We start from the raw sequence: 24,118 nt of genomic DNA, 5'->3' as shown, positions 1-24,118 counted from the left end.
TGTCTGTGCAGAGCCCGGCACAACGGGGCCCTGATCTCAGCTGGGGCAGGGACTGTCTCTCGCTGTGTCTGTGCAGAGCCCGGCACAACGGGGCCCTGATCTCAGCTGGGGCAGGGACTGTCTCTTGCTGTGTATGGAAGCTGAGCTCTCTCTATGGGTCATTATTTCAGTTGTGAAGGTGTTTTTGGGTAGGGATCAGCTTCATACTCTGTTTGTGCTGCCCTTATCATGATCAGGTCCTGGCCCATGTCTGAAATGTTTAGGTGCTACCACAACTGAGATAATACAACAGATATTTAACTAACAAACATGACTTTGTCGGAACACTACTAACAGGGTTTGACACATACAGTTTCACTTTCTGACCTGACTCTGAAATGAGGTGGTTGGTTAGCTAATTAACAAAGTTTTAGGGGCTTGTCTGCTTGGGGGATGGGAGGGCTGGGTGCATGGGGGCGGGGAAGGGGGCAGTCATCTGGAAGTGCTGACAGAATTAAAGTTTTCACCCAGCTCCAGCCTGAGATTTCATCAATTTCTCTGTCACCGCCAGAATGTTTCGCAGGAATTCCACCTCAATGAATGGTTTTCTTTTCAATGGAGTAATAGGGGGTTGATGACATTTTTCACCAAAACATTGCATTAGGATCATTTTCCAGTGACATTTAAGGAGGAAAAAAATGGATTTTTTTTTCCATTGGATGAGTAATCCCACTTTCGCTCTCTCTCTCTCGGTCTTCTTTTTTAAAGTCAGAAAATGGAGTGATTTTTGTGGTTTATGTTTTATTTATTTTTTTTTAAAAAAAGAAAAGAAAAGGCAGCAGAGATGGGGAAAAATGCAAGTATAGGTGGAACCCTTCTCATCTGGCAGCCTTGGTACCTGACTGCTGCCAGATGAGAGAATTTGCGGGACCACTGGAGAGCAATGTTCTCGAGCAGCATTATCAACACTTCCCCTGCTCCCTGGGCTCTTAGAAGACATGTAGGGGTAAATTACAGCTAAAGAACAGCCCAGAGCACTGACAGCCAGGACTGGTGGCCGGAAACAAACTTTATGGGACCACAGGAAACTTGGCTGCACCCATGAGTAGTGGTCATCCCGCTAACTAAAATCATGCAGGATTATGGAGTTTGCCGAACAAGAGAGTTCTGGATTAGAGAGGTTCAACCTGTAGTTTTTCCACTTCATTTTAAGCTCTTTTGCACTGTAGGGAAAAGGGGCGTTAAAAATGTGCTTCCACCTCTCCCGCCAATACAGAAATACAAATACAAAAAATAAAAGTGGTCAGTAATGTCTGAGATTTCTCCTAGGTGCTGGAGCTTGAGGGACAGGGGTATTGCAGAAGCCCCTGACTTAAAATGTTTCCCATTATTTCCAGGGTTTACAGTTTGAGTCAAGTATCGGAGGGGTAGCCGTGTAAGTCTGGATCTGTAACAGCAACGGAGGGTCCTGTGGCACGTTATAGACTAACCGAAAAGTTTTGAGCATGAGCTTTCGTGAGCACAGACTCACTTCATCAGATGCTGGTCATGGAAAGCTGCAGGGCCAGGTATAAATAAGCCAGAGCAAGGCTGGGGATCACAAGGTTAGCTCAGTCAGGAAGGGTGAAGCTTACTACAGTGGCTCTCAGTACCCCCAGTATCCAAATTGTTCCTGCACCTGTTTGTAGAGGCTGATCCTCCAAGCGCTTAGCTTTACTCCTTGGAGTGGCCCCAAGGAAATCAGTGGGATTCCTTGTATAGAATAAATGAAGCACATGCATAAATATTCTCCAGCTGGGCTCCCCTCATTTTCTCAGGCAATTCTTGTGAATAGGGAGTGAAGGAACTGCACTTCCTCTGCATGTTTTATTCTGCAGGCATGTGACCCAGGCAGCATGGAAAGTCCCTAGGCTGTAACCTTCAGCTGGAAGGTTGGTTTGCCGCAGGCAGTCTTTCAGGAAAACACTACCTTTGCCAAAGGGAGGAGTTCTCCAGTCGGGTAGGTGAGCTTACCTCTAGAGGCGGCGGGGAGCTAGGTCAGTGAGAGAATAGCAGCATGTAGATGGTGTGTGGGGGGGGTTAAGTTGATATAGCTGGGCTGTCAGGTGTGTGGGTATTTCACACCCCTGGGAGAAGTAGCAATTCCACGGTAAATTTCCAGTTTGTGGTATCAGAGAGGTGGCTGTGTTAGCCTGTGTCTTCCAGAGCAACAAGTCTTGTGGCACCTTATAGACTCACAGGTATTTTGGAGCATCAGCTTTTGTGGGCAAAGACCCGCTTCGTCAGATGCATGAGTAGGGGGGGTGGTTTCAGAGAGGCATTTAAAGAGTGGGGTCCCAGTAAAAGGGAGGTTCAGAGCTGACAAGGTCTATTCAGTCAAGATGGAAATGGCCCAGTATCAACAGAATATCAAAAGAGGAAAAAACAAGTCCGATCAGGCAGGGGGATGTGAGCCTTTGTCAGCATCAGTCTGGGGTGCTTTTAGGCACACGTGCCCCCACAGACTGTAGGATGGGCCCAGGTCTGGGCTGTGGCGGATCGCGGAGGTGGGCCTTACGGGAAAGCATGGGCAGAACATGTTTTTTTTCACGCACTTACTAGCCGTGCAGAACAGAACTAGTAGGCGGTGCTTGGTGGGTTTGCATCAGCCTCTGCTGTGCAGCTCACGGGATAAGGGTAAGTGAGGGCTCTTCTGTGACTGGGCTTGGGAGAGAAGACCCTGCAGGGTAAGGAGGCACAAGAGGGTGGTCAGCTGTTAGGGAACTGGGAGAGGGGCAGATTAGGTCGGGGGAGGGGAGAAGGGGCTGTTACCAGCTGGGCTCTGACCACCCACGGGCTTTGTTTTCATTGTGGAATTTTTAACTTGAGGTCACTCCAGTTATTCACAGAGGGGGGGCAGACCCTCCCCAATCATTTCTTGTTTGCCCCCATTAACGAACGTGAATTAAAGGGGGGCAAAAAAAAGGCAGTGCAAATCAACTGAAAGAGGAAGTCTCTAGCTGGCCTCCATCTGAGAGCTGTTTATTTCAGAAAATTGCTCAGACAGCCTGAATCTAAACCAAGTTTGCGAAATCCTGCACCAGCTGCTCCGATTTTTGGTTTGAAAGCAGGTTTTTTTTTTCTGGTTTAGCTCAGTTTTGAGTTGAGCCAGAGGGCTGGGGGAGACAGTAAACGGGCCCTATCCCTGTCCAGGGCGCTGCTATGGATTTCTGGATGCCAAAGTTCTCTGTATTTTTTTTCCCCATGCACAGGCAGAATAAATTTTGTTCTGTGCGTGGAGGCTTGTGCAGACGTGCACCACCAGTAGAAACAAGCTGCCGGCTGTGGGTGCTCTGCTAACCAGCTGGGCAGGACCTGAATCTCTCTGGGGCGACCACCCAATTGCTCAGCGTACCGGGAACACTGGTGGATGCCATGGCCGGGGGGCGGGGGGGATCTGTGTGCAAAGTTACTTGTTGGGCATGAACTTAAAATGGTGTCATGGTCACAGGCTGTGCTTTGTATGCTTATCTCCCTTCTTTTCCTGTGCTTCACACTTCCTGGCAGGCATTTAACTCAACAATCTGGCCAAGTTATTCCATGCGGCTCCGGATAAAGTGGTTGGCTGCCTCTTGCTCTTTGTGTCTCAGTTGTTTAGCTGTTGCCTAGCAAATTCCTGGAAGCTAAGCGTGGGAAGCTCAGGCAGCCTGAGCCAGCCAAGCAGCCGAGCCTCCCTTAGAAATCCAGGGGAAAGAACCTTGATGTAGAAGAGAGAGACACAGCTCAGAGAGGGCTTCTGGGGAGACACTGGCTTTAGTGCCAGGGTGGTTATGGACCCATGTGCGTGGTGAGGGAGAAACACTCTCGCCTGTGGAGTGGAGACATTGCATATTGTATCTCAAAGCTGGAAGGGACCTTGAGAGGTCATCAAGTCCAGAGCACTCCCCAGCCAGGTATTGTGTTTCTAGTGGTGGGGCTCCTTGGCCCAAGCCTTGGCACAGGATTTCAGTCAAGGCTGCTTGTGATCCAGTTTTCATGAATGTAAATGCACATCGCTCATTGGCGTCCTACCTTTCTGTTTCCAAAACACAGTACTCCCCCACTCTACACGTCTTCAGGGTGCACGAAGCTCGCTTTTACGTGAGTTTCACACAACTTGAAGACGTGTGGCTGTAAGCCTGCCTAGCTTCCCACAGTTGCAGGCAGCTAGGCAGGCTAAGAGCCCCTTCATCTCCCTTTCAGAGGGGCGCTAGGCACCGCTTTGGGAAGATGGGGGATGGCTTTTAGCTTGCCAAGCTGCCTGCTATTGCAAGCGGCCAGCCGGGCTAAAACCCCTGTCCCAGAAAGGCGCTGCTGTCAAGAGAAGGTAGGGAGAAGGGCTTTAGCTCCCCTTAGGATCAGGTTCCACACACACCCCCCCGCAGCCCCAGCTCAGCCCCAACCCATGCATGGGGCTCCCAGCCCCCAGTGCACTCGAAACCCACTCAGACCGTGGGCTCCAGCCCCCTGCACACCACCCCTGCGGATCCAGCTTCAGCTGCGCAACCCCTGGCTCAACTCCACCCTCCCAAACCCCCTGCAGCCCTAACCCACCCCAGGCTTAACCCCTTGGCCCCAGCCCACCACCCAAGCCCCCATCAACTTACCCAAAATTCAGGATACGCAAGGGTTACTATACATAGCCCAGCAAACCAGCGAAGTGTATCTGCAGATAAAGTCATCCTGCATGATTTCACTTGTGAACTTTGTACGTAAATGTCTCAGCTTCACAGTTGGCTTGTAATGCTTTATCTATAGGCCCACCCAGAGAGAGCAGAACAAGCATCTTTTGTCTGACAGAAAACCTGTTTTTCCACCTCTGCCCTCCTGCAATTGTTAAGAACATAGCAGCATCCAAAATTAACCCCTGACTTAGTATCTGTGCAGGCATGTCACAGTGACATTAATGATGGGTGTGACGCTGGTTTTCATTTCAAACCTCACGTGCCATATTTTCGGGAACCAGAATGGACACACCAGGGTCACGATCCCTCTAACTTTGCACATTGGTGCAGAATAAATTTTATTTGTGTGGAGAGGTGTGGATGTGCACCCCCAATAGAAAGACACATTGCCGACTGTGGGCACTCTGCTAATCAGTAAAGCAGCGCCTGAGTCCGGGGCAGCCGTTCAAGCGCTCAGCTAACAGGGAACACTGCTCAGGATAGTTTTGTTACCACATGGACAGCTGGCCCTGAGGGGTTCTGGGATTAGGTAGTAGCAAGGTGCTGGGTTGTCAGCCATAGACTGAACACTGACTTTACAGAACACGTGCTCGGAGCCCGTAGTAGAAATAAGCATCAGGTTTTATATGCCCACCCTAATAAACTGCTGAAGTAGGAGGTGTCTCATCCCATCTCAAAGTTACATCAGAACGGCCGTGCTGGGGCAGACCAGTAACACTGAAACCTTCTGTAATTCTTGTTGCTGTTCAATGCAGGTGAACCCCAAGTTCAAAGCCAAGTGCTGTTGGGAGAGAGAGAGACTAGCAAACAACTATCAGAGGGGTAGCTGTATTAGTCTGTATCCCACAAACCAGCACCATTTGAGCGCTGGGAAAGTGGGTGGGCCTACACCTATGCCCGCCCACAACGTATACCCCTCCCCCCAGCCTACTGGGAGAGCTGCTGGACCCAAGACCCAGCTGAATGCCTGGGACAACTGATGAAAAAGCGGGTGGAGGTGCAGGTCAGAGGTTCTGTGGCACCTAAAGGCTAACTGATTTATTCGGGTACAGCTAACCCCTGACTTACACAGAGGTCATGTTCTGGAGCGACCTCAGGTAAGTTGAATTTTGTGTAACCTGGGGAGCCAGAAAACTGATCAGCACAGGAGGGCTGGTCAGTTTCCCTGCTCCTGTCAGAGGCGGCAGCCATGAGTCAGACTGCAACCCTTGAGAGGAGCTGGGAAACTGCTCCCCTCCGGGGCACCAGCCTGACTCTGGTCACCTGCCAGGGGTGCGGAGACTGACCAGGAGAGATTCAGGTGCCACCCGGCTGCTTAGCAGAGCGCCCACATCTAGCAGTGTTTTTCCACTGGTGGTTCATGTCTGCAGAGGGCTCGGTGCACAGAACAAAGTTTATTCCACCTGTAACACCAACAAGCCTGGGTTAATGGCAGCTGGGATTGAACCCACACCCACAGGGGCCAAAGCCCTGTGGCCTCCAGCCCAGGCTGTAGAGCAGAGACGTCACTCACCCTCGTATGGGGTCTTGGTGCCACTGGGGATTGCGCTCCCACGGGCAGAAAAAATTAGAGGGGACCCTGTGCTGCCCCTCTGGAAGTGATGCCCATGGAGCCTCCAGCTGGAGACCCAGAAATGAGAGGCCACAGCTGAAAACGTCTGTTCTTTCTCCAGCATGTCTCTAACGCCTCCCTCGCGCCTTACCAAACGCGGGGCTAATGGAAGCTGATATAACCAACCCCTCTCTGTCTCTAACAGGCCTGATCGCAAGCGAGCCACAGTCCAAGCCTCCATGTAGAGGTGACAACATGCCGCGAACCCTGGACGGAAGCAGTGTGGGTGCTGCGCAGGTTGCAGCAAAATGGGCTAGCGGCCGCCCCCGGGGCGGTGCTCCCTCACCGAGGTCGCAAGGTCCCAAAGGCCTTTACTGCCATCATGGAGAAGAGGAGCCATCCCACAGGTGAGGGAACACCCCCACTTGGCGTCATCCGGAGACTCGGCGCTCGGGCGGTGGCCTGGGCGTCACGTAGAAGGGACCAGGGGCCTAGCTGGGTGGCTCAGGCCTGCGGAAAATTCCAGCCCGTGTCTGACGTAGGGCGGTCGGCCTAGCCCTGTGTAGACGCGGCTAGGTCAATGGAAGAAGTCTTCCATCAGCCGAGCTGCTGCCTCTCGGAAAGGAGCCTTAACTACAGCAGCGACTCTCAGTCGGGAGTACGGGTAACACTAGGGGAGGGTCGTCCCATCCATGGGATGGTTTGGGGCAGCCGTCCCGACCCTGCACTGTGGGGGGCGAGGGTGGCACAGGAGCCAGCAGCAGTGTTACCGGCCTGCTCCCCTCCACCTCACCTCGCTGCTTGGGAGAGGAGAGGCAGTGGGTCGAGGGAAGGGGCAGAATGGGGGTGGGTGGGAACGGAGCCAGGGGAGGGGTAAAGCGGTGGGTGGAGCCTGTGGTGAGGGAGTGTCCTAGGCCCCACAGTTCCCCCTGGATGCCTGTGTCCAGAGACACACGGAGGTTTTTCAGTGGGTACAGAAACTCGTCTAGATATTTTCCTGGTTTTACAACAGGCTACCTGAAAAGCACTAGAGTGCAAACTAAAGTTTCTTACAGACGCCTGGTTTGTAGTATTCTATGGAGGCTACGCACGGACGCGGCAGTACGACAGCCGTTTTTGAATTATACGGAGAAAGCAAAGGCGGCCACTTGTCAGTCACGGGCTGTGACACTCTTCTTGTGTTTTTATGCCTGATTTTTGTAAGCACGTCTCTTCTAAGTGGTGTGGAACTCGGGCGCGGGCGTGACATATCAGCCTCCTGAAACGGGCACGGTTGTCTGGAAAGGTGGAGAGCCACTGAACAACAGTGGTTAAAGAAACCCCAAACCCTTTTTGCAATGTCGGCAGTGCCCACACTATGGCACAGCTGCACGGTAGAGAGACACTAGATTAGGTTGTGATCCTGCAAAGATGTGCTTAATGTTACTCCTCTTAGGGCACGTCTACACTACTGGGAAGATCAGCCTGGTCAGGGTCGATCTTCTGGAATTCAATTGCATGCACCTGGTAGAGAAATGCAAAAAAATCAGACGATCTGGGGTCAGCAGTTGACCCCCGGAACTTCTCAATACCCCTCCTTCCGTGTAGAAAGCCAGGTAAGTCAATTGCAGATCAGTTGATTCTGGCTACGGCAATTGCTGTAGCTAGAATTATGTATCTGCAGTTGACTTACCTCCCTAGTGTAGACCATTCACACCCCTTGGAAGTAGTAAAGTTATATTTATATTTTAAAGTAGTAAAGCTATATTTGTATTTTAAATATAAATGTTACTGGGGTGGTTCAGAGGGAAAAAAAAAATAAGTAAAAAGAGAACAAAGAAGGAAAAAGTAAAATATGAAAGCAGGTTTTAGAGAAAAAAACTCAATTTGTTCTGAATCTGGCATAACAAACCGATTTTGATATTTTCTATGAAATTTGCTTCCTTTTCTTACTCTCTTCTTCAGCACCCCATTTGTTTTCTTAAACCATCTTGGTCTAAACACACATTTGTAGAACTGTTTGTCAACCCAAAAATGGCCTTTATGAGCAGGAGGAATTTCAGCTGCAGTGGTGAACATTTCAGAAAGTTTTGAGTGTGTAAAAATCTGAGTTTGGGGAGGGCAAAGGTACTGGAAACATTTTTGACAATAGAGCTGTTAGGGAAATGGTTTTAGTCTCATGTTTTTTATTGGAGAAAATTCACATACTAAAATAGTTCAATTTCAACCTGAAATGTTACTAGAGGGATGTGGAGGGAATTCAGTGGCTGTAGTTCAAGAATAAACCTATCCGTTTTCAGAGCTCTCTCAAGCTCCCCCATGGGCTGTCATTATAGCTCATAGAGATGCTTGTTACACATTGTGCTCTTCATGTACATCAGTGTTTCTGAAACTTTTCGAGGCCAGAGACCACCAAACATAATGAAAATTTTCTTCCAAAAAATTGTTGTCAGGCTAAAAAACAAAACCAAACCCCAAAGGCAACATATACAGCAAAAACCAAAGTGAAGTCATTTAATCCAGTATCACAGCAATGAAGGGGTAACATTGGATCTGGTTTTAATAACAGAAAATAGAGACCAGCAGCATGGCACACCTGTGAGTTGTTCACAGAACACCAGGGCTCCGCCCAACTTAGCTTAAGAAATGCTGGTGTAAATACAGCCACAAAACCCTCCTGCCCCATTGTGGCCAACTGCTCGATTCACTGACTTCTGCCAGTTTGAATAGTTTCTGCCTCATCTGAAATTTCACTGTGATTTAATTTATTCCAGCAAACCCCCTTTTAGCCAGCGATATAAGAACTGGTCAGACACTGCCACCTGGTGGAAGAGGAGCCTTTGAAAGGAAAGAGTCTAGGCCATTGATTATTACAGCTGCCCATCAGTGGTCAGGAGATACGGACATTTCGGTTCCCAGCCTGTTCTGTTCTGAGAGCACAAATGGGGAAAACTGCTCTGCAAGAGGAAAAGCGACAGCTTAGCACTGGGGACACAGAGGAGTCACAGTCAGGTAATTTCAGCCTCCTTCCTGCCCAATGTTCCCTCTAATCTTTCCCATCCATGTGCAGATTATTTCCATCCCTGTGTGGAATAAATTTTATATGCCCTGAGGCGTGTGCAGATGAGCACCACCAGTAGAAATAATGAATCTAGCTGTGGGTGATCTGCTCATCAGGTGGCTGGTGTTTGACTCTCTTCCGAGTACCCGCACAGGTGCTCAGCGTACAGGGAACGCTGCTCCTGCTTCGTTTTTCCTTTGTGGGAGGTTGGGAGGAAATCAGAGGTCGGGGTGGGATCCTGAGGGGCAGGGACAGGCCCAACTTTCACAGGAGTGGAGGAACCAGGGTGGGAATTGCAGTGATTCTCACCTGGTTTCCTAAAGTGCTGAAAGTTTCTCTGGACGGAGCTGCGACAGAACAGAGACACCACAGAACGAGAGGGTGTTGGGAATTTCTGGCCAGCTCTTCCCTTCTGTGACGGGCTCCTCGACCTGTGGGCCTCAGGGACTCAGAGACCCCCTTGTTGCCCTGGGAATTCCTGAAGGCGAGGGTCTCCCTTTACCCAGCCATGTTCATCACAGGCCAGTCTGAATTTGGGGTGGAGCAGGTTCCCTTCTGCCTCAAGCTGCTCCAGCCCTACCCCAGTTGGTCAGCCCTACCAGGGAGGGTGTGGGGGGGTGAGTCCAGTCCCACCCACTGCCCTGGACTCCAGCCCAGGGACCCTAGGGAAGGAGGGAATCAGTGAAGCTTTGTGCCCCTGCCCCACGACAGCTCCCTTTCCCTGGGGCTTTTCACCCCACCACTAACTCCTGGGATCTTTACCCCCCGTGCTGTGCTCAGGTCAGGTCAGGTCAGGTGTCCACACCTCTAGCCTTGTTCTCTCTGCACACCATGCTCCTCCCTTCCTGCTGCCTGGCCAAAGCTTTTCATAGCAAAGCCTGAAGGCCTTTATTGGTCCCAGGTACTTCAACTATAGCCTGATGCTGGCTGACCCTTGATGAGCCCAACGCTATGCAGCCTGCAGGACTGTGAACTTACAAGGGGAATGGAAATGGGTTCGCACCTGTCGGCTGCAGGCTGATCTGCCATGCTTCAGACAGCAAGCTCCCTCTGCTCCTTATCTCTGGCCTGGCTGGCTGGAGGGGTGCCCAGCTGGCATGAAGCCAGACAACTATGTAATCAAGTTCTGAAAAGTAGAGTAGGGAACAATAGTGTTTCCTGCCAGGGCCGGTTTGCGGATGTACACTGGGAAAACGGGGGGGTGGGGGGGAAGGTTAAACAGCCAGAAAGCACTGCCTGAGTGAGCAGTCTCCCCTGTGGACTTTAGAACATAAGAACATAAGAATGGCCATACTGGGTCAGACCAAAGGTCCGTCCAGCCCAGCATCCCATCTGCCGACGGTGGCCAATGCCAGGTGCCCCAGAGAAGGAGAACAGAAGACAATGATCAAGTGATTTATCTCCTGCCATCCATCTCCTGCCCTTGTTCTGAAGGCTAGGGCACCATACTTTATCCCTGGCTAATAGCCATTTATGGACCTAACCTGCAAAAATTTATCAAGCTCTTTTTTAAACCCTAATAGAGTCCTGGCCTTCACAGCCTCCTTGGGCAAGGAGTTCCACAGGTTGACTGTGCGCTGTGTGAAGAAAAATTTCCTTTTATTAGTTTTGAACCTACTACCCATCAATTTCATTTGGTGTCCCCTAGTTCTTGTATTATGGGAAAAGGTAAATAATTTTTCTATATTCACTTTCTCCACACCATTCATGATTTTATATACCTCTATCATATCGCCCCTCAATCGCCTCTTTTCCAAACTGAAAAGTCCCAGTCTCTCTAGCCTCTCCCCATATGGGACCCGTTCCAAGCCCCTAATCATCTTAGTCGCCCTTTTCTGAACCTTTTCTAATGCCAATATATCTTTTTGGAGGTGAGGAGACCACATCTGCACGCAGTACTCGAGATGTGGGCGTACCATAGTTTTATGTAGGGGAAGTATGATATCTTTTGTCTTATTATCGATCCCTTTTTTAATAATTCCTAACATCCTATTTGCCTTACTAACTGCCGCTGCACACTGCGTGGATGTCTTCAGAGAACTATCCACTATAACTCCAAGATCCCTTTCCTGATCTGTCGTAGCTAAATTTGACCCCATCATGTAGTACGTGTAATTTGGGTTATTTTTTCCAACATGCATTACCTTACACTTACCCACATTAAATTTCATTTGCCAAGACTTTGGCCTTGTGGGTGCCCAGAAGCAGCACCCGCTACGAGCCCTCAAAGACAAGGATGGAGGGTCCAGGACTGTCCGTAGCAAAGTGGCATAAGCCATCGACTCTCACTTGCCTGATTGCTGGCTGGCTGGCTGGCTTCCCCGTGGCGGGAGGCACATATTGAGCAACACTTAAAGGCCGTGAGGCTAAATATATTCTGGCAACAGAACCTATTCTGTCAATGCCCCGGGCGTGGGCACACTGAGGCTGCATCTACACCCCATTCCCCTTTTGATGAGGGAGGGAGATGAAAGATTCAAATGAAGTGCTCATTTTCAAATCGCATGTTTCATTTGTGTAATCGCATGCGATCGTGTTTCCAGAAGAGATTTTTCTGGAAGCAAAAATAACAGTGCAGATGGGGTTCCTATGTGGGAAGGGGGGGAAAGCTGGTTTTCAAAAGACGCTTATTCCTCATTTTTTCAGGAACGAGGGATCTTTCTGAAACAGGTTTGGTTTTTTCCTGAAGGAACCTGGTCTGTGCAGCTGTTTTTGCTTCTGGAAAAGTCTCCTCCAGAAGTGCAACTGCGTGAGATTATGCAACCGAAGCATGAGCTTTGTAAATCAGCGCTTCATTTGCATTTTCAATCTCCCTCCTTTGCATTCCTCCTCCGAAAGGGGAACGTCGCGTAGACACAGCCTGGGTGTATCCAAGCACCAGTTAGCCTGACACTGCTTTGGGTTGTTTCTACTTGGGACTTGCCTTTGCCTCGGCAGTGGAAGACTTGCTCCGGCAAGAAACCTGCAGCACCAAGCCACCCAGCCAATCAGAAGAAACTGTTCTGCAGTGTGAAGAGGAGGTTAAGAGGAGCGTGTGCCCTGTCGTTGGGTGTGCGGATGTCAGAACAAGAATTCCCCATTCGAGAGGTAAACGTGTTTCTCGTTCCATCAGCCACCGTTAATGTTGAGATTTAATAGGTCAGGGCCCTCTACGTAAGAACAACCACCCTGGATCAGACCAGAGGTCCATTGAGCCCATTCTCAGAGAGGTAGCTGGTTTAGTCTGTACCTTCACAAACAACAAGCAGTCCTGTAGCACTGTGGAGACCAACAGGTACCTCAAAGGGTGTTACAAGGAGGAGGAAGAAAAAAGTATTCTCCTGGGCCTCTGAAAACAGGATAAGAAGCAATGGGCTTAAATTGCAGCAAGGGAGGTTTAAAATGGGCACGAAGAAAAAGCATCAGGGTGGCGAAACACTGGAATAAATTGCCTAGGGAGGTTGTGGAATCTCCTTCACTGGAGATATCGGAGAGCAGGTTAGATAAATACTGTACCTAACAAGGATAATATAGGTGGTGCTTGGTCCTGCCATGAGGGCAGGAGGCTGGACTTGGTGACCCCTTGATGTCCTTTCAAGTTCCAGTATTCTATGATTCTAGGTTTTTCGTTTTGTGGGTTCATAAGTTTGATGACTGGCTTGTTCCTGACCTAGAAGAGCCCCAAGGATTCATGCCTCTTTCTCTTTCAGTTCCTGTGCCTGTGTGCAGGAAGGCTACAGGTCACACAGTTGTAGTCGGCACACTTGTGGCTGCACTGGTGATTTTGGCAGGTGAGTGGCAACCTTTATTTCCCCCCACTTCTGAGTTTTCTGATGTTGGGATTGCTGCAAACTCGCACTTGCCCCTCATGGCTCCTGTCTGTTGTGCTACAACCTTGCTCCGCCCCAGCACCGAGCACCTCCCGGGTAGTAAAGGATTTAACCAGGAATATTCCTCCTGTCTCCCCAGGCCAGAGAATTATTACTGTCTCCGCTTTAGGAGTGGGGAAACTGAGACCTAGAGACAGGACCACAGTTCTCAAGGGTGGTCTCTGATTCTGCGTGTGTGATGGGGCCTGCTAGCCCTGCGCTGGCACTGAGAGGGTTAACCCTACTCCGCAGGCTGAAGAAGCCACGCCCCCCAAGGTCTGCTGGGAGGTGCTCCTCTCCGAGGGCAGCTATAAAAGGCGGTAACCCAGCTCAGTCAGAGGGACTGGCTGAGGAGGAAGGGTCACAGATAGAGGCTCCTGCTGTGGAGCCAGCAGTGTCAGGGTGGGAAGAGTCTGCTGGGCCACAGAACTTGGAGAGGCTCAGAGGCTCCAGTTCACAAATCGAGTGCCCCCAGCAGCCTGCAAACACTGACCCCGGGAGGGGAGGGAGTCGTGCTTCCCACCGGGTTGACCCTCTGCGTCGTGGTTGGATTCCCACTGAACTGGTGGCAGCGGAGGCACCCCTCTGCCAGCAAAGCCCCAGGGTGGGCCTCAAGGGGGACTGGTGCTGTTGAGGCTGATGGTAGCCACTAGGCATCACTGCCCTGATTTCAGGGGTGATTTCTGGGGCCGGTGTTGTTCAACATCTGTATGAATGACCTGGATGAGGGACTGGGTTGCACCCTCAGCAATTTTGCGGGTGACACAAAGCTGGGGGAGAGGTAGATATGCTGGAGGGTAGAGAGAGAATCCAGAGGGACCTGGATAAATTGGAGGATTGGGCCAAAAGAAATCTGATGCGGTTCAATAAGGAGAAGTATAGAGTCCTGCACCTGGGGCGGAAGAATCCCAAGCATTGTTATAGGCTGGGGACCAACTGGCTCAGCAGCAGTACGATGGAAAGGGACCTAGGGGTTCTGGTGGATGAAAGGCTGGATATAAGTAAACACTGTGCCCTTGTAGCCAAGAAGGCTAACGGCATACTAGGGTGCATTAGAAGGAGCATTTTGAGCAGATCTAGAGAAGTAGTTATTCCTCTTTATTCGGCACTGGTGAGGCCACATCTGGAATATTGCGTCCAGTTTTGGGCCCCCTAGTATAAAAAGGATGCGGATGTGCTGGAGCAGGTTCAGCGAAGGGCAACAAAAATGATTAAGGGGCTGGAGCACAAGACCTATGAGGAGAGGCTGAGGGATTTGGGCTTGTTTAGTTTACAGAAGAGAAGACTTAGAGGTGATTCTGGGATGCATTAACAGGAGTGTTGTATGCAAGACACAAGAAGAGTCTCAGAGGGGCGGCCGTGTTAGTCTGTGTCTGTGCAAAACAAAGCAAGCGCTCCTGTAGCCCCTTAAAGACACGCAAAATCGAAACCTGGAAGTTCAACCCAGACTGGGTCGAACAGTAGAGTTCAGTCGCCAGAAAGTCAGAATTTTCCGTGAGGACTGGAAACCTATTTTCTCACCAGCTCTAGTGGAAACCCCGGGCTGTCTCTTTCCTCCCACGAAGCCTCTATCTTCAGGGCTTTCTCCCTCTTCCCAGTCCAGAAGGAGAGGAGAGACTCTCACCGTTCTCACTCTCTCAATTTCAGTGCTAGCAGCCAAATCAGTCACGACCAGTTCTCCTTCCTCTGCTGCCCGGTGTCCAGTGTCCTGTCCAGACTCCGCCTGCCCGGACGGCTGGGTCGGGTACCGAGGGAAATGCTACTATTTTTCAGAGAAGGAAGGGAACTGGAGCTACAGCCAGAGCCAGTGCTCAGCACTCAACGCCTCCCTGGCCGTGGTCGACAGTAAGCAAGACTTGGTAAGAAGGATATGGACACTTAGATTTTCCTTTTATGGCAACCGCAGCCCCTGGTGTTTGCAATAGCTGGGAATAAGTCAAACCAGGCCCCTGTTCAGCAAAACCTCTGGTGCTTCTAGCAGGAGACCAAGTGGAATGGAAATTCTCCTAGTTGAATTTTAATGAAGTCATGGCAGAGATTTCACAGGTTTTTGACAGGCTGTTTCCATCACAGGTTGAACCTCTCTAGTCCGTCACTCACTGGTCCGAGAGCCTTCGTAAGCTGGTGTGATTTTAGTTCACTGGACGACCACTTCTCATGGGTGTGGCCAAGTTTCCTGCGGTCCCATAAAGTGTATTTTCAGCCACTAGTCCTGGCTCTCAGTGTTCTGTGCTGTTCTTTAGCTGTAATTTACCTCTACGTGTCTGCTCAGAGCCCAGGAAGCAGTGGGAGTGCTGGTAACATGCCAGACAAGACTGACCTCCTGGGATCCAGCAACGTCTCTTGTTCAGCAATGGGCAGGTCCCGAGGATGCCAGATTAGAGAGGTTCACCTGTATTATTATTCATAGTCATTACTGTAGCACCTAGGAGCCCTGAGCATACACTGCTACCCCATTATGCTCAGTGCTGTGTAAACACAAAGGCTACGTCTACACTGGAAGCATCTGTCTACAGAAGTTACTGTCAGAAGAGCTGTTCCACCAGATCGCGTCTACACATAAGAGCGGATTGATCTTTTGATGCATTCTGTCGGCAAAAGAGCCCCCCGGAGTGTCTACGTGGCATTTTTGTTGGCCGTTTCTGTCAACAAAACACATTTTGTGTGTAGCTGTTCCGCGAGCTTTGTCTACAAAACTCTCTAATGTAGATGCAGCCAAAATGAAAAGACTTGTCCCTGCCCCAGTATGAATCTAGTTCTCGCCTCTCCTCTAACTGTCTTTAAAAATAAATCTTAACCCACAGTTTTTATGCTGGGCAGCATCAGCCCGGAGGAGCGTAGTTGCTAGTGGAGGAACAGAATAAGCAGCTCCCCAGAAATCACATTTGTTGGAAGGTAATCGATGTGCTGAACATCTTACGGCTCGACAATGCTAAATTGTCATCTGTAGGTTTCAGAGTCAACACACCGTAGTAGTGCACGGGAGAATTCCTGCTGCTGTCAGACCTATTCAGTCAGGCTCTCTGGAGACTGAGGCAGTCGTGATGTGTGGGTCACACTGGTTGCAGCTTTCCCATCTCACACCCATTGCCTCAGGTGCTCTGCAGACTCAGGCAGGAAAACTGATGCTGTGGAACACACAGTCCTGTGGCACCTTAGAAACTAACGTATTTATTGGGCCACGAGCTTATGTACGTAATAAATTTGCTAGTCTGTAAGGCACCACAGGACTCCTTGTTAATGGTGCAACCCAGTTCTTACTCTGGCAGTGAATTTTGTGGCTGCAGATTTCATGGGATCCATATTGTTCTCCTGCAGAATGAAGGACAGTGATGCTAGGAGGGATTGTCCAGGGCCTTTGCACATAACTGCTTCCCTCTCTGTTTCTCTTGTTGCAAGATTTTCATGCTGCGCTTTAAAGTGAGAACGGATCCATGGATTGGCCTCTGGAGGGAACCTGGCCAGGGCTGGAAATGGGCCAACGGTTTGGAATTCAACAGCTTGTGAGTCCTCTTTCTTCCTTTCTTTCTTTCTTTCTGTGTCAGGATTTTGGTGGAAGTCTTGGAAAAATGCCAGCCGGGGTGGCGGCAGCCAACCGGGGTCCTTCACCTATAATTTAGAAATGTGTGAAAAGAAAACAAAAAACCCTGTTTGGTGTCTCCTGCCATCATCAATGTCACCTCCTGCTGGGCTGGAGTGGATTTCTGGACCTGTGCAAGCTGACTTCTTGTCAGAGGAGAAATCAGGGGGGTGGAGTTTAGGGATAGGAGGTGTAATCACTCACACAGGCTAGCACCCTGAAGTACAGAAGCCTGATGTACAATTGGAATGTGATTCCACTGATTTCAGTGCTAGGGTAGAACAGATCTTAGAGCACTAAATTCTTCCCATGGCTAGAGCTGGCCAAAATTCACCTTGAATTAAGAGTGTCTGTAACTGCCCACACATAGACTCAAATCCTGAACCTCAGTGCAGCCGCCTCTACAGTTTGAGCTAAAAGCCCACTGATGCTCAGCTAAGGCTGTAGAAGAAGAGACTCAGTCGCTCTCTTTCTGTAAGTGGTGTCTGTGCCACTGTATGTCCGGTGAAGCACACCCAGGAGTGTGGGTTACCTTTGCAGGGTGACAAAGTGATACAAAAATGGAAACTTGTGAAAACGTCTGGTCTGGTTCTTTTTAAATGTTTCAAAGTTTCCATTGAAAGTTTTTGATCCATTTTCTGTTCACACCCTGTTTCCCAGTCATTTTTCAAAACCAAAATTGTTAAAAAATGACAGTTTTTGGAAGGGAAAAAGAGGACAAAAACTCCTAAAGAAATAAAAACTAGGTCCCTTTTCATAGACTCATAGAATCCTGTGGCTGGAAGGGACCTCAAGAGGTCAGTGAGTCCAGCGCCCTGCCCAAAGCAGGACAAATCCTAAGGCCTGTGGAATGAATACAGTGTCAAGAGCTCAAAAGGAGAGGGGGCTGAGGGAGGAGAAAAATTGGGGGCTGAGGGAGGAGAAAAATTGAGCTTTTTCTTTATTCTTTTCTTAACTAGCTCTTGGGGTCTCCGTCTTAGTCTGCATGTGAAAAAACAACAAGGGAACCAGTAGCACCTTAGGGATTTATTAGGGCATAAGCTTTAATGGGTACAACCCAAAACCCACGTTTGGCTTTTAGCCCTGCAAGCTGATGCCCTAATAAATCCATTAGTCTGCAAGGTTCTGGAGGACTCCTTGCTGTTTTTCGTTCTAGGGAAAAAAATTTCCCGGGCGCCGAAGGGACCTAGATGGCTGGGCCCCACTTTCAAAATTGGCTCAAGACCCCAAGTATCATTAGCTTTCAATTACGTAGGCTCCTAAGGCCAAGCCCTGTGGTGTCCAGCACGTTAGCCAGTAGCCACTAGCCACATGTGGCTATCTGGCCAGCTGAGTGTGGCTAGTTGGCTGGAGTAATCAATGTTTTCAGACTACTGTGGCTAGTTTGCTATAGCAGTAGCCACTGTAGTGGCAACTGCTGCAGAGCCGGTTGAGTGGGGGCAGGCCCACTGATGTGGAGGTAGTGGGGACAATTTCAAGTGCTGCTCTACCTCTCTGCACAGTGGGAGCTGGGGACAGAACCGCTGACTGCTCTTGGCCCCGCCCCTTCTTCCCTTGGCCCCACCCCTTTTACCCTTGGCCCCGCCCCTTCTTGAGCACAGAACTGGGCCCCCCTCCTGCCTTGCCCCAGAGCCCAGGGTGGCTGTCAGCCCTGCTGAGTGGAAGTGCTGAAATCCAGCCCCCTTACCCCTCTACAACTCTCTCCCTCCCGGCTGTGGCAGGGAGCAAAGCCCCAGTGCACTGAGCTGGCAGCCAGGAACCCGGAGGCAGGGCTGGCAGCAGAGCCCCCGGTGCATAGGGTGGCAGCTGGGAGCTTGAGAACTAGGCCGGGAGCCTGGGCGGTGCTGCAGCTCCCCGCTGCATCCCTGCACGCCTATCTCCCACGCCCGGGCCGCGTCCATTGGACAGCCTCTGCCTCAGAGCCACCTCCCGCTTCGTCCAGGTTTGTCATTCGCGGGGAGTCGGACTGCGCGTTCTTGAGCGAGGACACCGTCAGCTCTTCCCGCTGCTACACCGAGCGCAACTGGATCTGCAACCAGCCCGATGCCCTCCAAAGGGGATGGACGCAAGCGGGGACCTGAGGGACCAATGGCCACCTTACAGCAGTGCCTTGAGGTAAGATTTTACAGACTGGCGTGGGACGGGCCAGTGGTGTTACTTCTCAGCCGCTCTGCCACCCTTTGGACAAGGGGAAAGCTGCAAGCCAAATTCCGCCCCCGTGAGAAACAGCGGGCCCTGTAAGTTGAGCACGGGGGCAGCTGCCCAGGGGAGATTCAGGTGCTGCCCAGCTGGTTATCAGAGCGCCCACAGCCGGCAGTGGGTATTCCTGCGGGTGGTACACAGCCAAACATCCCTCAGTGCACAATATTTATTCTGCCCCTGGGTTGAAAAAATTAGAGGGAACACTAACGATGGTCCTCACCACCACCACCAGGCAACCCCCTCCTGCATCTCCTTCTCACGCTCCCTCGGTGACCTCCGCAGACCCACTGGGGTTTGCAGAGCCGTACGGCCCAGACCCACAGAAGGCCCTCGGCATTTCAGTGCTTGATGTTGCAAAACTGAGCGTGTAGGGATCTGGCCATGTGGCGGAATCCTGACTTGGGCTCCCCTGGGCAGTGTGTGGGGAGAGACGGGCACCTCAGAATCGGACTCACGACAGCTGGCATCACGGTAGGCATGGTGCCACCTGAGAGTGCCAAGGAGCGCTGTTGCGGAGCAGGGCATGTCCTAACCTGGGATGGGGAACCTCCCATACGCCGGCCAGATGCGATTCACCAGAGTTAGCTGCTGCTGGGCCCCCGATGGTTTGTTTACCTGAGCGTTTGCAGGCACTGAGCTCTGTAGCTCTGTGGCCACGAGCCACCGCACCCAAAAAATGAGCGCTGCAGGAAGAGGGAGCTGAGAGGGTGGCTTAATTAAAGGTTGCTCCAGGACCTTGCCTGTGAAAAGGGCTACACACATTTGAATCAGCTGCCATGGAATCATAGGGCAGGAAGGGACCTCAAGAGGTCAGCTAGTCCTGTCCCCTGCGCTCACACAGGGCCAAGCACCATCTGGAGCATCCCCGACAGGTGTCTGTCCAACCTGCTCTTAAATATCTCCAGTGATGGAGATGCTACAGCCTCGCAGCTCCCCTCTGTGGGGCTCTGGAGATGGGCCTGCACTGCCCACCGGCTCTTTGGAGCTCCAGGGCCATAAGCAATACCCTGGGACTGTGGCAAGGACCCCCAGTGATCACATTGTGGGGTGTGTGGGCCGGGCGTAGCATCGGCCACACAGGGAGGTGGCGGCGCTGGACTTTGGTGGGCAAGAGGGGGCAGGGCCTCAGGTGGATGGGGCGGGGCTTGAGGCTTGCCTCACCAAGCCATGGGATCCCTCCCAGTCCACGGTGCAAGCTGGGGTTTGCACGAGGGCTGCCCTTGGGTGACGGTGAAATAGAGACATTAAAGACACAGCCCAATGCAGTCCCTAGCCCTGGCAACGTACAAACTCACTGAGAGAGAATGGTACCATTACAGCACAACGTCGTGCCTTTAGCTTCACTGTGATCACGGCTTGTGCACAAACTCTCTGAAGTACCGGTAAGACGGTCTGATTTCTAATGGCCATTTGGGCATCAACAGTAATCCTAGATTGGCAGCAGTTTGGGGTAGGCTTCCCCCCCCAAGAGACACTTGTTAAGTCGCTTCCTTTTTCTGCTTTTCTTTCCACCTCAGTGTGGGAACCAGAGGACAATGCAAATGCTCCACTGTTTTTTTTACCCCCAAAGATTTCAAAAGTCTCTCTAAATTACCGCTGTCGTATTTTTCCTGTTTTGTCTAATGTCCTTTGTTATTGGAGACGATAGATATTAACAGCGTTGCTGTTCATTTTTTGAGCTGGTTGAAAATGTCCTCCACGCTTTTTTTCATCAAAATCTTCCATCTGCTCGGCTCCTGATCACTAGAATCAAAAAGCTTTTGTGAAAAATGTTGGAAAAATCTTTCCCCCACATTTTGAAAAATGTTGATCAGCTGTATTAATTTTTAGCATATAGGAGTCAATACGTGCCCAGTCAGATAACTAAACATGCACATTATAATATAAAGGGATGTTCTCCCCAATTTAGCACCAGTCATTGAGATAGAGAATCCCAAATCCCTTTAGACAGAAGGTATGTTTCACAAAATATATTAGCTACAAACTGACAGGCTTACACACAACTTGTGCTGCGGCTTTGTCTCTTGTTCACCAGTTTCCCTGTCTGGAACGCCATACGCCACACGCATTTAATGGATGCAAGTGAGCATGTTATAACAGGGCCTGAATATCCATTAGCAGATGCAGCAAGCAAATAAACTCATTGCTGGGCCTGTGTTCCTTTGCCCGTAAAAATGATAGCTGCCACATTCTCTGAATTCTTTGTCCTCCTCATTTGCAGGTGTCTGGATTTTGCAAGTGCAAGGGAACAATTTAACTTCTTGCTTGCAGGTTCAGGTACCTTGTTCTACTGGCCGTGGGATGATGTGATTGTACATGTGCTGGCTCTCAGTAGGGAGCATCTTCTGGACCACGTGTGTTAATTTTCTTTTTCTCTTTCCAGCAGAGGTTCCCTGTCCTTGCTGCTGTTTATACAGGCTTCTAATGGGTAGCTCCAATACGGTTATCAGTGGTGTTCCAGCCATCTGCTCCTCACTCTACAAGCTCTGCTCCCAGCTGGCTCCAGATGGGCATAGAAATGCCTTCCGCAGCTCACCCTAGCACAGCGTGACCAAAGCCAGACCAAACAAAATGGGCGTGTGAATGGCCAAATCCAGCTGGCCGCTGGCAATTCCAACTAACAGGAGCTAAACGAGGCAAGAAATAAAATTACCTTTCTCAGCGAGATTGTATCACAGGCTCCGCCCCCCCACTGCCACGTAGGACCGCCTCCCTTCCCACACGCAACTGCACCAGATCGCTGGGCAGCTACAGCAGTTGAAGATGTATTATTTTATACTGCTTTTGAACATGCCAAAGACCTTCCGTAGAGTCTACTGATTTCAGCGAGTGCCTCTGAGATACTACAATTTTGCTCCAACGTTAAATGAAGTCAGTATATTCTCCCATTGAATTCCATAGACTTCAATGCCCACAGGTGCTGAGCTAAAGCCTAGCAAACCAGTGGGAGTCTGGCAGGTGCTCTGCTAATCAGCTGGGGAGCACCTGAATCTCTCCTGGATGGTTGTGCAAGTGCTGAGCTTGCAGGGAAGGCTGGAGTCTTGTCTTCTGTGGTGTTTAGCTTTGGTTTCTTGTTATACCTCGGCCTTATTTTATTTATGTGAATTTATGGAAAACGAGGCCGACAGTTTGTTTGCTGTCTGTAGAGCGAGAATAAATTTTACAGGAAGTAGCTTAACAAAAATATGTGTGTAAGGTTTAGCCAAAAAATATCCAAAAAGCTTTTCTATGAGAAGACTCGTATTAAAGGCTTCACTTTTCATCTTCAGTGAAAATCCTGTAAAACCCTTTCAAACCCACACACAAGTCTTGGGAACTTCGGGGTAAAATTTTTAAAAGTGCCTAAATCCCACGTCTGGTAGCGATTGAGGCGCTGAGCAGGCTAACTCCATAGGCCGGCAGTGTCCGATACACTCCCTGTTTGCCAGGCAGTGTGGCGAAGTGTAGCTCAGGGGGGCTGCAGGTGGGGTGCCCCTCTGGCTGCACCACACACCCACCCTACCACATGGTGGGACAAGTACGTCGTGGCAGCAGAGGAGGTGGCTCCTCTGGCCCTGGCACAGCTCATCTGGCGGTGGCTGCAGCCCTGTTCCTGGGTGGCTTCCGTGAGTAATCTGGGGGGTGGTGCCCGGCTGGGCAGAGGGGGTCTGGGGTGATCCGCAGAATCACAGAATCACAGGGCTGGAAGGGACCTCAGGAGGTCATCTAGTCCAGCCCCCTGCTTCAAGCAGGATCAACCCCCATTAAGTCATCCCAGCCAGGACCTTGTCCAGCTGGGACTTAAAAACCTCAAGGGCTGGAGAATCCATCACCTCTCTAGGCAACGCATTCCAGTGCTTCACCACCTGCCTGATGAAGTACTTTTTCCTAATATCTAACCTACACCTTTCCCTCTGTAACTTCAGACCATTGCTCCTTGTTCTGCCAGCTGACACCACTGAGAACAGTTTCTCACCCTCCTTTTTAGAGCTCCCCTTCAGGAAGTTGAAGGTTGCTATTAAATCACCCCTCAGTCTTCTCTTCTGTAAACTAAACAAGCCCAAATCCCTCAGCCTCTCCTCATAGGTCTTGTGCTCCAGCCCTTTAATCATTTTTGTTGCCCTTCACTGAACCTGCTCCAGCACATCCGCATCCTTTTTATACTGGGGGGCCCAAAACTGGACACAATATTCCAGACGTGGCCTCACCAGTGCCGAATCAAGAGGAATAATTACTTCTCTAGATCTGCTCAAAATGCTCCTCCTAATGCACCCCAGTATGCCGTTAGCCTTCTTGGCTACAAGGGCACACTGTTTACTCATATCCAGCCTTTCATCCGCCATAACCCCTAGGTCTCTTTCCATCGTACTGCTGCTGAGCCAGTTGGTCCCCAGCCCTTACATCCTTTACATCCTCAACCCTTACATCCCTTTTGCACACCACTACCATAGGAGCCAAAACCTCCATTGACTTATATCGAGAGTTAGGCTCAGAATCCCCAGATCCCCAAAGTTAGTTAGGCACCTAACTCCCCTAGGCTTTAAACCTCATTTTCAAAAGTGACTTAGGGTGTGTTTACACCGGGAGTTATCCCAGAATTAGAGTGACTTCTTCCACACTAGCTGAATCCACTTCCAGTACAAAAATGGACGTACTGGGTCAAACCAAAGGTCCATCTAGCCCAGGGTCCTCTCTTCCAACAGTGGCCAACGCCAGGTACCGCAGAGGGAGTGAATGGAACAAGTGACAAGAGTCAGCCTCTCGCTCAAGCTGCATCTACTCTACAACCTGGCTCAATGTTCTGAAATCAATCCGCTGGTAGTTGATTTATAGGGTCTAGTTGGGACCCATCGGATTAACCGCCGCTCACTCTCCCATTGACCTGTCATGCTTCCCCAGTCGAGGAGAGTAGTGGAAGTCGACGGGAGAGTTTCTCCCATCGCCCCACCACAGTGTAGATCCCACAGAAGGTCACCTTAAGGTACACCAATGCTAGTATCATTATTCATGTAGCTGGCGTTGGCCCAGGACCTCATGCACCGAGGTCTAGATTTGTTTTTCAGTGAGGCTGCGCTTCCTTCAGCTTTCACGGGAATCTGGGCTGCTTGGCAGATCTCCAAATGAGTTTGCAGGACCCGATCTGAAGTGAGCTGAGTCCTGTCACTAGTGTGGATCAAGCTTCTTTGGTGCTTGGGTCTCAGTAGTAAAAGAAAATGTGAAACATGGACATGGGGG

The 24,118-nt window shown here is 50.5% G+C and overlaps 1 protein-coding gene across 5 annotated transcripts; it reads left to right on the top strand.

Annotated features, from left to right (window-relative positions):
• Positions 1–1,959: 1,959 nt before the first annotated feature.
• LOC142024935 (C-type lectin domain family 2 member L-like) lies at positions 1,960–22,379 on the top strand. Of its 5 annotated transcripts, none has more exons than XM_075017298.1 (9): positions 1,960–1,978; positions 6,440–6,641; positions 8,988–9,225; positions 12,212–12,361; positions 12,964–13,044; positions 14,770–14,981; positions 16,522–16,625; positions 18,645–18,817; positions 21,288–22,376. In XM_075017298.1, exons 3-8 carry the CDS (start codon positions 9,156–9,158, stop codon positions 18,781–18,783), a joined length of 756 nt encoding a protein of 251 aa, XP_074873399.1. In that variant the 5' UTR covers positions 1,960–1,978; positions 6,440–6,641; positions 8,988–9,155; the 3' UTR covers positions 18,784–18,817; positions 21,288–22,376. The 5 variants fall into 5 exon arrangements, with proteins under 5 accessions (XP_074873399.1, XP_074873401.1, XP_074873400.1 ...); XM_075017300.1 differs by lacking the exon at positions 1,960–1,978 and adding an exon at positions 2,602–2,655 and having other exon boundaries at positions 14,896–14,981; positions 21,288–22,379; XM_075017299.1 differs by lacking the exon at positions 1,960–1,978 and adding an exon at positions 2,602–2,655 and having other exon boundaries at positions 21,291–22,377.
• Positions 22,380–24,118: the final 1,739 nt, after the last annotated feature.

This window comes from Carettochelys insculpta, chromosome 22 (genome assembly GCF_033958435.1).
Source record: "Carettochelys insculpta isolate YL-2023 chromosome 22, ASM3395843v1, whole genome shotgun sequence".
In the NCBI taxonomy this organism is placed as follows: domain Eukaryota; kingdom Metazoa; phylum Chordata; order Testudines; family Carettochelyidae; genus Carettochelys; species Carettochelys insculpta.
This window is presented reverse-complemented; position numbering and strand designations above follow the sequence as displayed.